The 18,411-nt window shown below is 38.6% G+C and overlaps 1 protein-coding gene across 3 annotated transcripts in view; it reads left to right on the top strand.

The window, feature by feature from the left end:
- The window catches only part of map2k5 (mitogen-activated protein kinase kinase 5), a 385,015-nt gene that overhangs the window by 118,044 nt on the left and 248,560 nt on the right, over nucleotides 1-18,411 (top strand). For all 3 annotated transcript variants that reach the window (XM_072565277.1, XM_072565276.1, XM_072565278.1), the window contains exon 7: nucleotides 340-388. In XM_072565277.1, the coding sequence (XP_072421378.1) occupies nucleotides 340-388 (49 nt within the window). The remainder of the gene's footprint in view (nucleotides 1-339; nucleotides 389-18,411) is intronic.

Raw genomic sequence — 18,411 nt, 5'->3', positions numbered from 1 at the left:
TTTCACACTGGGTTGTGGCCTTACCAACTAAGTCTGGAGCCAGCTGCTTTTAAAAAATAATTATTTGTTTTTAGGATACTGAAGAAGGGAGAACTTAAAAAAAAACTTAGCCTTTTTTCTGACTAGACGTTCTAATTTCTGGATTAATTGTAAAAAGCAATTTGGGTTTTTTGGTGCAAAACAATTAATTACATAATAAATCAGCTTAATGGCAATGTTTTATAATATTTCTTTGAGTTCTGTAGAATACAGTTTCCTTACTGCTATGTTAATTAGTTTAGATCGTGTCTGTATACATTTATATGCATTTTTAACCATTGCCTTTCTTTTCTGCATCAGGTTGAAGAAATCTTCTGCCGAACTTAAGAAAATACTGGCAAATGGACAGGTAGGTGATGGGAGCTGCATGCAAGTAGAATTCTAATCTGTTTAATTGATAAGTAATTTACCATTAATCACACTGCCCAATAAAAAAAAGATCACTTCACACTATGGACAGTCTGAATCCACATTGGTATTGGAATAAATGCTTCGATTTTAAAATAAAATATGTGTTCAGTCCATCGGTTGCTGAAACCCTGGCTGAAGTCCAAATTAAGAGCACGATTAGGACATTTGACCTTTCAAGACTAATTTGTCATTGAATAAGATCATGGTTGATTTGTTTGAATTCCAAATTCCATGTCCCCATCTACCTCTGATAACCTGAAACTCCTTTGCCAGACAAGAATCTTACCACCTCCACCTTAAAGTATTCAGTGACCACCTCTGCCACCTTCTGAGGCAGAGAGTTCAAAGTTGTACAGCCCTTAGGAAAAGAATTGCCTTCATCTCCATCCTAAAAGGATGATCCCGAATTTTTAAACAGCGTATCCTAATTTTAGATCCTCCCACAAGAGGAAACATCCTTTCCACATCCATCTTCTAAACCAAAGCATCCTTCGATCTTCTAAACTCCAGCGAAAAAAAGTACAGCCTGTCCAATCTTTTCTCTAAGGCAACCTTCTCATTCCAGATATTAATCTAAACCACCTTTGAACCACTTCCAATGTATTTACATCCTTCCTTAAATAAAGACACCAAAACTGCACAGATATTTGAGATAGGTCTCACAAATATCTTGTATAACCAAAATATAACATCCGTACATGTATGTTGAATTGCTTTTTTTTAGATTAGATTAGATTCCCTACAGTGTGGAAGCAGGCAATTTGGCCCAACAAGTCAACTCAACCCTCCGAAGAGTAACCCACCCAGATCCATTTCCCTCTGACTAATGCACCTAACACTATGGGCAGTTTAGCATGGCCAATTTACCTGACCTGCACATCTTTGGACTGTGGGAGGAAAACGGAGCACCCAGAGGAAACCCATGCAGATACGGGGAGAATTTGCAAGCTCCACATAGACAGTTGCTCAAGGCTGAAATTGAACCTGGGTCCCTGGCGCTATGAGTCAGCTGTGCTAACCACTGAGCCTTTTTACTTCTGTAATAAAGACTAGTGTTCTACCAGTTGCCTTAATTACTTGCTATATCTGCATGCTAACTTTTTGTGATGTGCACACGATCACCTAGATCCCTCTTCACCTTGGAAGTCTGTAGTCAATATCTGTTTAAATAATATCTTGCTTTTGTTAATCCTTCTGCCATCACACTTTCCCATATTATACCCTGTTTGCCCATTCAGTTAACCTATTTATATTCATCTGCATGTTTGTGATATAATTTTCATTACATACGTTCCTGTGTAGCTTTTTGTCAATCTGAAACTTTAGCTACCATACTTTGATCCAAATTATTGATGTAAAAGATTAAAGGCAGAGACCCTTTTCAGGTCCCCACTTGCCACATCATGCCAACCTGAAAAAGACCCTTTTATACAGACTGTCAGTTTTCTGCCAGCAGCCAATGTTCTATCCATGTTATTGTCTACACCATGAGCTCCTACCTTGTGCAATAATCTTTTATGTGGAACCTTGTCAAATGTCTCCAATATCCACAATGCATTTCAGTCCTTCAAAGAATTCCAGTAAATTAATTACACATGATTTTCCTTTTACAACACCATGCTGATTCTTCCTAATTGTCCTGAGTGTACGAAGTGTCCAGTTATGATCTCTTTAATGATTGATTCTGGCACTTTACTCACATCAAACATAAAACTAATTGGCCTGAAGATTCTTGTTTCATGCCTTCTTTCCTTCTTGAAGAGTAGGGGTATATTTGCTACTTTCCGTTCTGAGGAACCTATCCAGAATCCTAACAAATTCTAGAAAACTAACATAGCGTATCTCCTATCTCATGATCCATCTCTTTTAACACCCTCAGATGAAGTTCCTCAGGACCTGAAGACATCAACCTGCAGCGCCATCAGTTTGCTCAGTACCACTTGCCTTGTGATTATAATTTCACCAAGTTCCTTTCTTCCTTCAATTTTCTGATTTACAGGTGTAACTAGGATATTTGCTATATCTTCTTTCTGATTTACAGGTGTAACTAGGATGTTTGCTATATCTTCTATAGCGAAGACAGAGGCAAAATATTTATTTGTTATATCTACCACTTTTTTTAATGTACTATTTACTTCCTATTCTCACCCATTAGAGGAGCAACACTCACTTTACTTACCCTTTCCTGTTTTAGAGACATGTAGAAAAAATTGCAATCCCTTTTCACATTTGTAGCTAGCGTCTCATATTTTAATTTATTTGCTCTGTTATTCCTGTTAGTCATTGACTGCTGTTATTTGTATTCTGAGCAGTCCTCTGGTATGCCACTCATCTTCATGCATATATATGCTTTTTCCTTCAGTTTGATACTTTTCCTTAACTTCTTTTATAAACCAGAGGTAGTAGGTCCTTGGAAGGTTATATTAGAATCATAGAATCCCTACAATATGGACGCAGGCACACTTGGCCATGCTACAATTGCACATATTCACTTAATATGTACATCTTTGGACTGTGGAAAGGAACTGGAGCAGCCAGAGGAAACACATGCACACATGGGGAGAATGTTCAAATTCCACCGACAGTCGCCCAAGGAGTCAAACCCGGGTCCCTGGTGTTGTGAGGCAGCAGTGCTAACCACTGAGCCACCACCCTGACTGAGGAATGTACTTTTCTGAAATATCCCTTTAAATGCCTGTCACTGATTTTCTATTGAATTATGTTCTTGCCTAATATCCCAGTTCACTTCTCTGAGCTCAGCTTTCGTGCCCACACAATTGCTCTTATTTAAGTTTAAATTCTAGTCTTAAATCCACACTTCTTCCTTTAAAGCCAGATGTAAAATTCAATCTGAGAGGTGCCCTTATTGGGAGATTATGATTTAATCCTGACACAATGGTCAATTCCTGAATGTGTTGCTCTAACAATCTATCTCAAAAGCATTCTATAAATTCCTTATGGAGATTGTCATTACCAATCTGATCTTTTCATGTTTATACATATACATTTAAATGACCCTACATCATTCCTTTACAAGAATCATTTAATATTTCTTCTCATATACTTCTTCCTATGTCATTGTTTCTATTTACGCGAATGTAGATCCATTTAGTTACTTCTTACCCTTATTATTCCTCATCTCAATCCAAACTGATTCTACATGCTGAATTGAATTGTATTAATTTTATTGTCACATGTACTCAATCACATGAGTATAGTGAAAAGTTTACAAACTGTCACTTTCGGCATCATCTTAGGTAACATATACCCAGGCATAGATTCTTGGTACAAAGCAAAAACAAGCGAAAGCAAGTTAAGAAGTTAAACATTACAGTCCTTCTTACTGAAATGTAGAAAAACAAAGAAGCACAGTTAATAGTTCAACATCAGAGTCCATAAACACCTGGCTATACTGGGCTCGCACTCATTACAAGGGCTTGACCTCACCCCCACCACCACCTTGGACTGCCTGCTCCTGCTTTCACCGCCTCAGGCTGCCAGCACAAGATCTCGCCACTGGCCCCCAGAACTGTCTGCTCCTGCTCTCACTGCCTTGGGCTACATGCTGCTGCTCTTGCAGCCAACTGCCTCTGGTTACATGTTTCTGCTCTCCTGCCACTTGTGATGACTGCTGTCAATGTGAGAGACCTCTCTCACCATATTCAGCTATCCTTCCCCACACTGTCTTGATCTCCTCTATAAAACCTCCTCGACACTGCACAAACACGCATCTCACATGAGGTAAGTAGATTAAACTAAGAAAAAAAAGTAGTGAAAGAACAGCAAAAAATGAAAGAATTAAAAGTCATAATGGAAAGAGCAGATGAGCCACCCTGACATCTTAAACCAGGGTCACCTCTTACAATTGCACCAATACCAAATTTGAATGAAAGCGTTACTCCTCTGTACCCCTCAATATTGAGAATTCAGTCCTTATCATCCTGAAAATGTGACTCTGTAATGAGACTATCATATCATATTTATTCACTTCATTGTGTGCTATTAGCTAATTTACTTTGTTATGAATGCTGCATACATTCAGAGACAGAGTCTTTAGTTTTCTTTCTATTATCTTTGTGACATTTCATCGTTACTGTTGGTACATGCCTTTTTTTGTCTCTGTCCTTTCCTACTATTCTCTGACCTTCGTTTTCCATATTAGTATTTTGCTCTCCAACCTGGACTCTATTCCTTGATTTTTTTAACATTGCCATTTGACATTTACACTAGATTGGCTCTTCACCCAACTTTTGTAGTTTAAAGCCCGCTGTATGTCCCAAGTTATGCAGCTTACAACAACTCCATTCCTCACTCATTTCAGGTATAGGCCATCCCAACTGTACAAATATGACTCCCCAGTCCAGTGTCTCGCAAACTGGACCTATTTCTCCCACATCAGTCTTTGAGCTATACTTTCACTTCTCAAATCTTATTCATCCTACGCCAATATCCATGTGGCATAGGTAGCAATCCAAGGATTATTTCTCTGAGCTTCTACTTTTAAATTTAACACCTAGCTTGTCATACTTCGTCAGCAGAACCTCTTTCCTAGTTTTACCGATGTCGTTGTAACACGTGGACCACGACCACTGGTTCCTCTCATTCTATTGCAAATTCTTCATGGGGCGCCATGGTGGCTGAGTGGTTAGCACTGCTGACTCACAGCGCCAGGGACCCAGGTTTGATTCCTTCCTTGGGCGACTGTCTGTGTGGAGTTTGCACATTCTCACCATGTCTGTATGGGTTTCCTCCAGGTGCTCCCGTTTCCTCCAACAATCCAAAGGTGTGCACGTCAGGTGAATTGGACATGCTAAATTGCCCATATTGTTAGGTGCATTAGTCAGGGTAAATGTAGGATAGGAGAATTGGTCTGGGTGGGTTACTCTTCAGAGGGTCAGTGTACTGTAGGGAATCTAATCTAATTTAACCTTCTCTATTCCACAGCACATTTCTTGAACCCTGGTACCAGGCAGATAGCATAGCTATCTGGACTTAATCAAATAGCGACTTAAATAGTTTCCTTGCAGTGCTTTCCATCCTCCTAAATTTCAGCTCATCCAAAAATAACCCATCACTGTATCTTTCTAGATGTCCATCTGATTTATCATCTTAGACTTACAGTGTTACATAAGAAATAATGGACTGATTGCAAGGTAAAATTGCAAACAGTAAAGTATCCAATGTTTTTATATGAGAGATTAAAAATGATTATCCCCAAGTCTCGCCACCTATAGCTTTTCTTTCAAGGTATAATACTGTGCAGATTATGAGGTGATGTCCTTTTCTACTTCAGCACCTGCTCCACAAGTTTTTTCTTTACTCTTATAGATAGTAAATAATTATTGAGGAATAATTGCAAGGGTGTTTGTCATCTTCTGGTATCTCACCCAAGTGGTCATTTTTGTTATGTAAATATAGATAGTGAATTCTTGGTATTTTACTTTCTAACAGGGAGATTCTGACCAAGTCTGATTGTCTATTCACCCGATTCTCCATTTGCATTTTTCTACACAAGTCATGTAGTAATTTTATTTCCTCTTGGTTTACTTTATCACAGTCACTTTGTACAATACTGTATAAATGCAAGTTGCTTGTATAGTGTTTTTAAAATGGGCAAACTTCCCAAGCTGCTTCATAGGAGTGTAATAAGACAAATATTGACAAAGTCAATGAAGATATGTTAGGATGGGTGACTTAAAGCTTAATCAAAAAAAAATTGAAATACTGTCAATTTTAGGGTTCTTGTCATTTAAGTACCAATATTAGTTTGTTAATGTAAAACTTTAACCAGTAAGCAACAAGAGACAGTCTAGTGCAGTAACTCAGGAAACTTTACCGAAGTTACAAATACTACTTTATGGACATGCAATGTCTTTTGCCTCCTGATTTAGCTTAGGGTACACTTTGTCACCTGGTCTGTTGCTTCCAATGCCTTCAGGACCTTCCAATTCCCAATACACAGCAAAATAATCCAGTTTCAAACACCTTGTGTGCATGCTGTCACCAAAAACTGATGGTTATTGACTCTTTCCAAGAAGTTACTCACAGCATGAGCAATCGCATCATTATATTCTGATAGGCCTAAGCTAAGTGAGCCTTATTGTAAACTGGTTTAATGGACATGTGATCAATCACCATTTGGCTCTCAATAATGATGGACATTGACTGATTTCACCTTTCACTATCTCCTGGTTCCTATATGACTGCATATTAAAATACTATGAAAACTTGAAGAAAAAGGGCAGCTGTTTTGTATTCACTAATGGGACATGGGCATCACTGGCTAGCCAAACGTTTGTTGCCATTGGGAAGGTGATGGTGTGCTGCTCTCTTGAACCGCACAGTCCATGTGGTATAGGTAGGCATAAAATGCCCTGAGGGAGGGAATTCCAGGATTTTTGACCCGGACACAGTGAAGGAACGATATATTTCAAAGTCAGGATGGTGGGTAACTTGGAGATAAATTTCCAGGTAGTGGTGGCGGTCCCAATTTTTAGCTGCCTTTGTCCTTCTAGATGGTAGTGTTTGTGGGTTTGGAAGTAAATTTCTGTTACTGAGTGTTGGTGGTGGAGCAAGTGGATGCTTGAGGAAACGGTACCAGTCAAGTGGACTGCTTTTTCCTAGATAGTGTCGAGCTTCTTTAGTATTGTTGGAGCTGCACCTGTCTGGGATGTATTCCATCATACTCCTGACTTGCATCTTGTAGATGGTGGACAGGTTTTGGGGTGTCAGGAGGTGAGTTAGCAACCTCAGTGTTCCTATCCTCTGACCTGCTCTTGTAACCATTGTGTTTATGTGGTGAGGCCAGTTGAATTTCTGGTCATTGAATCCCCTATCATCAATATGCTGGGGGTTAGCAATGATGATAACAGCAGTGAATGTTAAGAGACAATGATTAGATTGTCTCTTAATGGAGATGGTCATTGCCAGGTATTTGTGCAGTGCAGATGTTATTTGCCACTTGTTAACCCAAGCCTGGATATTGTCCAGATCTTGTCGCATTTGAACATGGACTGCTTCGATATCTGAGGAGTCTCGAATGATGCTGAATATTGTGCGATCATTTTGGTGAACATCCCACTTCTGACCTTATGATGGAAGGAGTGTCATTGATGAAGCAGCTGAAGATGGGTTGAGCATGGTACATTGAAGGTAGTGGAATATCATTTTTATATAAAAGTGGGACACAGAAAGCATCATTGACCAACTGAATGGAATACTGGGAAAACTGGCCAACTAAACAGCATGTTGGGATTTAGATCAGCTGAGAAGGATAGCTGTTGAAACCAGTTACCTTCATTGATTATATTGAATAGGTGTTAATGAGACTATGAACTGAGTTAAAAGCAGAAGTTGCTGGAAAATCTGTGGGTGTGACAGCATCTGTGGAGAGAAATCAGTTACCATTTCTGTCCAGTGACCCTTCTGTAGAACTGATGGTAACTAGGAAAAAGTTTTTTTATATATATGCAGGAGATAGAGTGGGGGAGGGGGAAAGGAGTAAACAATAGGTGGAGTTAGAGCCTAAAGAGAGAGAGAGAAGAATGGTGAGTCAGACAAAGGAGTGGGTAATAGTTTAGGAGAATAAACAGCTGCTAATGGGGGCTATTAGTGGCTGACAATGAGTAGTGTGTAATAGCAGACCATATTATTACAAGGCCTGGTGATTGGGGGTTAGGAGAAGGTGCCTCAAGCCCTAAAATTGTTGAGCTCAATATTGAGTACCCAAACAGAAAATAAGGTGCTCTTCTTCCAGCTTGCACTGAGCTTCACTGTACCACTGCAGCAATCCTGAGTCAGATATTGGCCAGGTAATAAGGTGGTGTGTTGATGTGGCAGGCAATAGTAAGCTCAGGGTCTTTTTGAAGACAGAACATGATGACCGTTTTGCAGAATGCTTTGTTTCTCCAGTGGAGAGGAAAACATGTTGGGAGCAGACAATTCAGTAGACTAGATTGATTGATTGAATTGCACGGTTATCCGGAAAGTGCATTTGGACCTTTGGATATTGCGAGGGGAGGAAGTATATGGGCAGGTGTTGTGTGTGCGTACATGCGTGTGTGGTGATGGATGGGTGTAACTGATAGCCAATGATCCTCTGGATCTGGATGCCACTTGGATAATAGATGAGGACAAGGGGACCATATTGCTGTTTTGGGAGGGAAGAGAGTGGGTGAGGGCTGAAGTGCGGGAGATGGGTCAGACTCAGCTAGGTTGTGGCCTGAAATATTAATCCAGGACATTTGCTGCATTCACTATCACATTGAATCGAACCAGACAGATATGCAAGCGATTCACCTTGATTGACTGTTGAATGGCCTAAAATCAACTAGGAGAAAGTGACTAGTAAAGATGCTGGCAATCAAAGTCGAGAGTGGGGAACTGGAAAAGCACAAGCAGCACGAGAATTGGTGAGGCAATACTGCAAGCTTTTGGGTGGAGCAATAGATCTGAGTTTCAGTAGAACTGTTTTTGACACAACCTGGTTCTTAGGGTCAGTTCCATCAAGAGGGGAAATTACAATATCCAATACTGTCTTTTGTAACAATTTTCCTGAGATTGAAACTTAATTTATATTAATTACGATGTTACATAAATCACATCTCATTATTAGTATAAAACGAGTCCCACTAGGGTATTGAGTAGATCAGATCATATAAAAACTGAGCTTACAAAACTACCCTGCTGCAGAGCTGTCCTGGGGCTGAAATGACTGACCTCCAAGAACCACCATAGTCTTCCTACGTGTCAAGTATGACTCCAACCAGTGGCGCGTTTGCCCCCAAATCCCATTGATTCCAACTTTGCTAGGGCTTCTTGTTGCCATTCAGCTGAATGTGACCTTGATATCAAGGACTGACACACCTCATCTCTGGAACTCAATGCTTTTCTCCATGTTTGAACCAAAGCTGTAATGAGGTCAGGAGCTGTGTGGCCCTAGCATAACGCAAACTGGGCTTCAGTGAGCAGGTTATTGCTGAACAGCTGCTACTTGATAGCACTATTGATGATACCTTCCATCATTTTACTGATGACTAAGTAATTGGCTGCATTAGATTTAGAGTCACACAGAAGAGAAACAGGCCTTTCAACCCATTTGTTCTGTTTTTTGTGTGCAGGACATACCTAGGCAATTTTCCACAGTGTAGATGTCAGTGTTCCAACTTTACTGGAACAGCTTGGCTAGAGGAGCGGCACGTTCTGGAGCACATATCTTCAGTGCTGTTACTGGAACTTTTTCAGGGTATAGAGCCTGCAGAGTATCCAGTGCGTCCAACTGTACATTGATATCATGTGGAATGAATTAAATTGACTCAAGGCTGACATCTGTGATGCTGGGGATCACTGGAGACTGCCAAGGTGGATCATCCACTTGCACTTCTGGCTGCATATTGCTGTGAATGCTTATCTTTTGCATTGATGTGCTGGGTTCTTCCATCACTGGGGATGGGGATATTGGTGGAGCCGCCTCCTCCAGTGAGTTGTTTAATTGTTTATTACCATTAATGACTGGTTGTGGCAGGACTGCAGAGCTTAGATCTGATCTTCTGATTGTGAGATTGCTTAGTTCTGTCTATAATTTGCAGTCAGGACTCAAAAGATTGAAATCCTTGAGCTCCTGTCTCAAACCTTGTTTAATTTGGTGAACTTTCCAATAAATTAGACACTTAGTTATCACTAACCATTTGCATCTATTTCCTTTGAGACACCTGTTCTAATTGGTTTTATTTTTGCTGTGTTTGAGCGAATGGAAAAAGTCCAGGTTACCCTTTTGTTTGCTCTAAAGACAATATTATTTATTGTTACATATATTTACAAAAGTTAGGACAAATTGTTTGTTTCATCCAATTATTCTTGATTTCCTAAGTGGATTTGGGAATGCTGCCACACTCCACAGCCACCAAAGTTGTCCTTAAGGTTGCAACACCAAGAAGGAAGCATGCTGAAACCCTGCCTGCCACTGCTGACTGGACCCAGGACATTACCTCTGCCAAAGCCAGTTCATTGCTGCTGATACTTCAGCCGTCCTATAGTTAGGAGACTAACCCAACTCACCAGGACCAGGACCATCTCAACTTAGAGAACTGATTGACTGTCCAGATTAACTCCCAAGGACTGAGGTATCATTCACTCCGCCTATATTGCAGACGCCACCAAAACATCAGAGGCAAAGAACAGGTCCCAATTTATTGATGCTGAAGCAGTTGCTCAAGCTGTGACCACTGTGGTCATGAGGAATGGACCAGATCCACCACTCAACAGCTTCCCGCAACCTCACTCCACTACCACAACCGCAGAACAAAGTAAAGATGAACTTGATTAATGAAGAAAATAAAATTTAAAGAAAGGGATGTGGTCGGTCATGTGAAAGAGAGCAGATGGACTGGGAGCACGAACACCACCTATTCTGCCGCCTCTGCCATCTTGATCCTTAAGAATCCTAAAGGATTATACAATTTCTAAATTAAACACATTGTCACAAAGTTAACTCTAATACAAAACTTATGTTTAATCAATTGCTATACTTCCAATGCACCAATATAAGAATGAAGTTGTAGTTATGATTTCTTGATAAGGGCTTATGAACCCAAGAGTATGCCATCTCTGTCTTTTCCATGTTGACAGTCTGGATCTGAACCTAAATAGAGCCCCCAATTCCTTGTAGCTGATATCTAAGCATTAAGTTATTGCCCTCACTTTGATTGCACTGCCGTGGTACGTTTCTTTGTCAAATGAAGCTAAGCAGTGCTACATGATATTAAAGTGCCAAGATCTGCATTGGCTACCATTAACAGAATACTATATTATTTGATTAAAGCAATAAATGTACTATGATGCGGTGATTAAATCAAACAAAACAAATTATCATGTGTTGGTTTCCGTATTAATTTTGCAGTAGGATATTCGAGGAGAGAGAAAAGGAAAGACAGGTTTAGGGAGATAATTCTAATGTTTATGGCCTGGACTACTGAAAAGATAGCTGCTAATCATGGAGCAAAATGATTGAACTATGCATAAAAGTCTGGAGTTGGAGAAATGTGGAGTACTTGAAGAATTGTAGGACTAGAGTCATAGAGATGTACAGCATGGGAACAGACCCTTTGGTCCAACCCGTCCACACCAACCAGATATCCCAACCCAATCTAGTCCCACCTGCCAGCACCTGGCCCATATCCCTCCAAACCCTTTCTATTCATATACCCATCCAAATGCCTCTTAATTGTTGTAATTGTACCGGCCTCCACCACATCCTCTGGCACCTCATTCCATACACATACCACCCTCTGCGTGAAAAAGTTGCCCCTTAGGTCTCTTTTATATCTTTCCCCTCTCAGCCTAAATCTATGCCCTCTAGATCTGGACTCCCCGACCCCAGGGAAAAGACTTTGTTTATTTATCCTATCTATGCCACTCATAATTTTGTAAACCTCTATAAGGTCACCCCTCAGCCTCTGATGCTCCAGGGAAAACAGCCCCAGCCTGTTCAGCTTCTCCCTGTAGCTCAGATCCTCCAACCTTGGCAATATCCTTGTAAATCTTTTCTGAACTCTTTCAAGTTTCATAACATCTTTCTGATAGGAAGGAGACCAGAATTGCATGCAATATTCCAACAGTGACCTAACCAATGTCTTGTACAGCCGCAACATGACCTCCCAACTCCTGTACTCAATACTCTGACCAATAAAGGAAAGCATACCAAACGCCTTCTTACGTAGATTTAAGTAATTAGGGTATTGGGAAATTTGAAAATGAAAATTTTTTTTTAAAAATTGGGAAATTGGTTGACCAGTAGGGGTTGCAAAGGAAACAGAGAAATATGCCATCTCATGAACAGCACACTTAAACCTAGTTATAAGCAAAATATGTATTCAGACTCTGAGGACTTAATTACATTTCATGATTCAGCAAGCATAAAGGTGATGGTTCAATGAGACAGAATGCAGTTCAGAATATGACTAGCTGAGTTTTGGATGAGCCTGAGTTTATGGAGGGTGAAAGATAGCATGTTAACTAGGGCAATATTGGAATGGTCAAGTCTAAACATATCAAAAAAATGAATGAAATGTTCAGTAGCAGTGTTACAGAGGGGAAAGTAGGTTTGCTTTGTGACAAGTGACAGTTTAAATCTACCCCGCCAGTATGAGGAAGCATTCTTACAGTGCAGGTGCTGTAAATCAGAAACAAAAACAGAAGTTTCTGGAACAGCCTAGCAGGTCTGGCGGCACCTATGAAGAGAAATCAGAGTGTTTGTGTCATGTCCGGGATCCAAAACCTTAACTCTGATTTGTTTTCACAGATGCTGCCAGACCTGAGCTTTTCCAGCAACCTCTGTTTTTGATTCTTGCAAAGATGTTGGTTTGAATTCCAGTTTATTTGATTTGCTCAAAAATAAACCACGGAATGAGGCCACATAACAAAATACAAGGATTAGTGAGTTAATTAGGCCAAAGTTGCTGCTTGCTTGTGTTTAGTAAACCAAGTCCTTTCATATGTCTTGTTAACACTAAATGTTGACTAATTTATGAGTTTGAGATTTTGTAAAATGAAAATTATTGAAGTGGCACAGTGGTTTTTCTCAGTGGAGATTTGCAAGGCATTGTACAGAGGAGGTATAACTATTGACCAATTTATAGAATAGGGGAAACTGATGTAATAAATATAATAATTTCTGGTTGATGATCTGTGGTATTCCATAAAGAACCCAAGACTAAATTTTAACCTTTATATAAAGATGCAGGACAAAGGGCTATTTGTACCAGGGTGCATAGATCTGATCCAAATTTGTTCCTTTTTAAATATATTTTATAGTTAAATAGGTTTATAGTTAAACAGCAAAATGCAGAAATTTGGTTTGGAAACTGAGTGATATGTTTGATTGAAACGTAGGTGTTTCTCTGTTGTATAGGCTGAGAAGCTCTGAGCTGCAAAAGTAGGGCATTACAGTATGACGATGTAATTATTTAAAAAAACATATATCATTCACTTATAAATGAGAACACAGATTTAAATGAAAGTAAATTAATAACAATAAATGTTTTATAAAAAGGTGTGGTTTATAAATGCTAGTTTGTGTATTAATATAGTACATATTGTCCAAAAATGGGTGTTAATGCAGCTTATCTGTATGAAAAACAGAAATTTGAAATTGTGACATTAATTTTACTTTTTCTAGAAAAACATTATTACATTTTATTTCATCCGATCTGTAGTTCCATTGTGATAATTCCTTATCAGTCAGACAATTGTGCTACTCTTTGGCTCACTGATGCTTTTAAAACATAACTTTATTTGTTTTCTATTTTTCCAACACTGCGGAAGTAACTAGTTCTGCCTCAGTGATTTCATGTTATCCTCATAACAGTGTTTTTGAAGATTTTTGTCTTTGCTCTTTGTTATGTCATTGTGCCCTACCTTTAGATTTTGATGTCTTGGAAAGTCTTTCTTTTAAAAAGAGAACTAATCTATAGGTCCTAATAGGCCCAATATTGGTGTCAGTTAATGTGTAAGAAACATAATGCTCTTCCAGTAAGAATTCTGTCTGTATAGGATAGTAAACTGAAAGTAAAATAAAAATTGCATTGGGAGCTTTGAATTAAAAAATTAGTCAACAATCATTGTTCAGATAATAACATTTCTGAAAACATATTACTACTGTTTTGTTGCTTCAGTATGATTGTTGAGCAGTGAATTTTTTAAATTACTGGGGGTTATATCCTAATGGTTTATAAAGCAAATTTCCAACTGTAAAGTAGGTTGTATATTTCAAATATATTGATCAGATAAGCTGGATACCTTTGGTGGCTGGACTGCTTGGTGGTGACCTTTAGTTATTGGCTTAAGGGACTTCCATCCACAGTGGGTAAGAGATTCCAATCTTTGGAACTGATTGTCTAGTAGCTCCTGCAGTCCTGGTAACTCCATCACTTCTAGTGCGTGCTACCTATACTGCAGGCAGCCCCAAAAAGAAGATAACATAGACCCTAGCCTAAGTTAAGGCTGGGGTCCCTAGTCAGGAAGCATTTGAAAACCTTAGGGAGGGGTGCAAAGGGGTAAAGAAGATAGATTTTGAGGAACAGGCAGGTGAAAGGAAGGGGGATGTCCCCCATGTATAAAGGACAATGCTTCAAGATTGTGCCATCCTCCTCTCCTGCCAAAAGGCTTGCCAACTCTTGCCCAACTGCCCATGGCACTATATTATGGCATGGACAGCGTATTATCATCAATTATTTATTTACATGTGGTGGGTAGACTACCAATCATGGCTCCTTCTATTTAATGAGGGTAAGTTCACATGTGGGTAAGAAGGTACTGGGCTAGCTGCCTGAACTATTCTACGTACCCCTAAGGCTGAAAACTTGTCTAATATCCAGCCCCAAATCTGTGCACTTAATTTTAAAATGCCAGCTAGCAATATTAAATCAGATTTAAATGATAATGTAACAAATGTGTAAGTATTCTGAAGATTTTTCTTGGAAATGGTGCTTTTTAAGTATGATTTGGTGAATGAACTGAATTCCTAGTTTTTTTTAAAATTATATATTTTTAAAGTTCAGTTTACTGGAGATTTGATTAAATTATGATTTGCATCAGCACTGTCAGTTGTTTAGCTGGTCAAGTTGGTGTTTGGTTGATTTCTACTAACCACAAAAACCAACCATTTAAAATCTCGATCAGTGCAGAGTTGCTTGATCTCAGCATGGATGACTGTAGAGTTACTACAGAAAGTCTCTTATCCTGGAGTTAGATAGGAAAATATCAGCTGGGATTCTTGCTTCAGTTTCATGATCTTTTCTAGAAGAATGGATGTCAGGTGAAGATGAAATCAAGGAAACTAGCTGTTCTGTCTGTATGGAATCACTGCATTATGGTCAGCAGTAAGAGCTTATTTAAGCAGTGCTGATATTGGTTGTAACGTCCGGTTATTTGGTTGTAATGAAATGGCTGTGAGGGTTAATACCATATTGAGTGTTTACCCAGTAAGCTTTGAAAAAGCTTTTTTCCTTTGCTTTTAGTTTTCCTGTAGCTTTAATCAGCTTGGATGGAAACATTAATCTGATTGACACATACATAAAAGTGATCGTTAAATATGTTGTGACCAAGTCTGGAGTGTGGATAGATTCCTCTCTCTCTTTGTTCCTGAGATTGGTCTCTTAGTTTTTGAATTTTTAAGGGTGTGCTTTTCAATTCAATGTATACTTGAGCATGTGTAAAACCAGGAAGAAACAAATCAGCTAAATCTTTGAAAGTAATAAAAATTAACTTTTTAATTAAAATACTTTAATCGTAAACTCAGTACAAAGACATAAACACTGTTAAAAAGATAAATTTTATCCCAAATTCCTGACGTGCACATCAGTACATAGATTTAAAACAGAACAAGATACAGGGTTAATTGAGGTTGAATTGAAAAAGAACTATAGTTCTTTGGTAAAGGAATTGTACATTCCACTGTCCATCTTGAAGTTTTGGTGGGTGATTGCAGCTAAGCTGGATCAAGTATTCTCCTGGATGAAATTTCACGTAGCAGATTTCGATGTTTTAAAAGTTCTTGGCCCGCTATCAGCTTTTTCTCAAGGTTTATCACTTCTGCAACACTGCACACATCATTTCCAAAATAGAGCCTTCTTGATGTTCCTGTCACTGTTTTCTCGAACAAAAGGCACAAGCTTGTAATCGTGGCTTCTCTCAAGAGGGGTATTTTGAAGTGTGATTACTACCTAATGGCCCGCAGTAGGGACAGTTATCTAATTTTAACAAGATATTTTGATGGACCATTATCAGAGTTTGTCTGTTATCCTCAGGTATAGGTAAGAGGGTTTTGAATCTTACTCTGTGCATAATAAGTTTCAAATTTATGTTATTGTTCCTGCAGTACTGTAGGAGTCTCGTCACCAAGGATATTTGAAAGTGTTTGTTTGAGTTATACTTTCCGGGCAGTGAATTTCAATGTCCAAGAGCGGTTACTGTTGGAAAGCCCTTTCTTTTAAAAAAAAGGCTTTTCGAGTTCGAGGTGTGCTAGATCATTTCATCCATTTTATTTAGGCATTCCTTTGTAAATTCCTGTGAACTTGGCTGCTTTCGGGTCAGCTGTCTTGGATGACCTTTTTTAAAGTGTCCTCCCTCTTTTTAACTGTTAGATAATTTTGTCAATGTTTAGAATTGTTAAAATTGGTGTTTCAATGAAAACTTATTGCCCATTATGGCATTTAGAATTTTGCATTCAATTTTTTAAATTACCTCATTACAGCAGGTGGTCATATTATTGCAATTCAAAACCAATTTTCCAGACAGTTTTCTGCGGGACAGTTGTATCACATATTGCATAGTGCTATGACATGAGTTGCTGTTCAGGGTCTATGCAATAAATTGATCTGTTTCATACATACAATGTTAGTTAACTTTTGTGCTTTTGGATATTTGTAACAAGTTACTTGATTTTTTTTTCAGAATTGTTAAACTAACTTTTACTTATTTAAGGTACTAGATAATGAGTAATTTCTCCTTTTCCACCTGCAACTTCACCTACTTTTTACTTAACCTGGGATGCTATTGAATGGTTATCTCAGATTTTCTACAGTTGTTATTTTCATATTTATGCTGTTAATTTCCATTTTTAAAACTTAGAAAGGATCTTCACAAATTTAGTTGAAATAGAGCATACTATACATTATTCTGACAAAACATTTTTTTTTGTTCATGCAGGAGTAGATTTTGGTTAAATACTTATCTTTCAAATTTGAAAAATAAATGTTGAAGCAAGTCGGAATGTCTGTTCATATCTGTGGAGAGAGAAAAACAAAGTTTACTTTTTGAGTCTGATGTGCCTCCATTCCAGAGAAGAGTCATATGGGATTCAAAAGGTCTGTTTGCATCTGTGGAGAGAAAAACAAAGTTGACAGTTTGTGTCCAATATGATTCTCCTTTGGAATGGAGTCAAATCAGACAAGAAATGTTAACTTTGTTTCCCTTTTCACAGACACTGCCAGACCTGTTGAGTTATCCAGCACTTCCTGTTCTTTTTTAAAATGCAAATTGTTTTTGTTATTTGTTAATTAACTTGTTAATTGTGAAATTAGGCAAAATGTAATGTTACAGTAGGATTACCATGTTTTTGATAATCCCAAAACTGAGTACAGGATTTTGTGCAGTCACACATCACAATTAATTTTAATTTTACTCTGGTTTTACATTATGGGAGTTACCAAACAGCCACATTTGGGCTGTTCCAAAACCAGAGTGTCCAGTTCAAGTATTGGCTACCTTAAATGATGGAGCTAAGCTATAGTGATACTTTGCCTAGCTAATGGACTATTCAGGTAACAGAGAAAGTACTTTGGAAATATCTGTTGCGATTTAATAATTGCTCACATGTAATTTGCTGTCAGTTTGACTTGTGCATTTAAATTGGTCATGGTAAATTGATTGTAATGGTGTTTTTAACTTGGTGGGGATAGTTGAAGCCTTTTAAGAGACCTTTGAGGAAGGAGGGCATCTGTCCATTGTTATCAGAATTGCTTATTAAATTGTATTGACTGAGACATTTGTGTCACTGCAAATGAAAGATGCTTATTGATTTTCTAACTGCTATTCACGTCCCTTTCACACTTTTTAGGATAAAAAGTTAATCATCTTGGATGCGTATTCATTCTCTGTGAAGGGAACAGACTAAGCCTTTTTGGCATTTCATGAATCAAGTTGTTCAAGTTGAGTGTGTCAAGCAGACAATTACCAGCTTGCTCTTTACGCCTGTCCCTTGATATCACCTGTAACAGAGTAGCCTAATGGAGGGATGTCCCCTTGACATTTGATAGTAGTGGCAGTGCTCCAATCTTGTTTGTTTGCCGGAGAATCAATTCCATACAATTCAGGACGTAATATAGCCAAGCATTAAAGATGTGCTACCTGGTAATTTAACAAAATTATCAGTGACAGTTCAATATTGACTTCATATTAAGTGTT

The sequence above is a fragment of the Chiloscyllium punctatum genome, chromosome 48 (genome assembly GCF_047496795.1).
Source record: "Chiloscyllium punctatum isolate Juve2018m chromosome 48, sChiPun1.3, whole genome shotgun sequence".
Taxonomy (NCBI): Eukaryota; Metazoa; Chordata; class Chondrichthyes; order Orectolobiformes; family Hemiscylliidae; genus Chiloscyllium; species Chiloscyllium punctatum.
The sequence above is the reverse complement of the archived record's forward strand: the minus strand, read 5'-3'. Positions and strand labels throughout refer to the sequence as shown.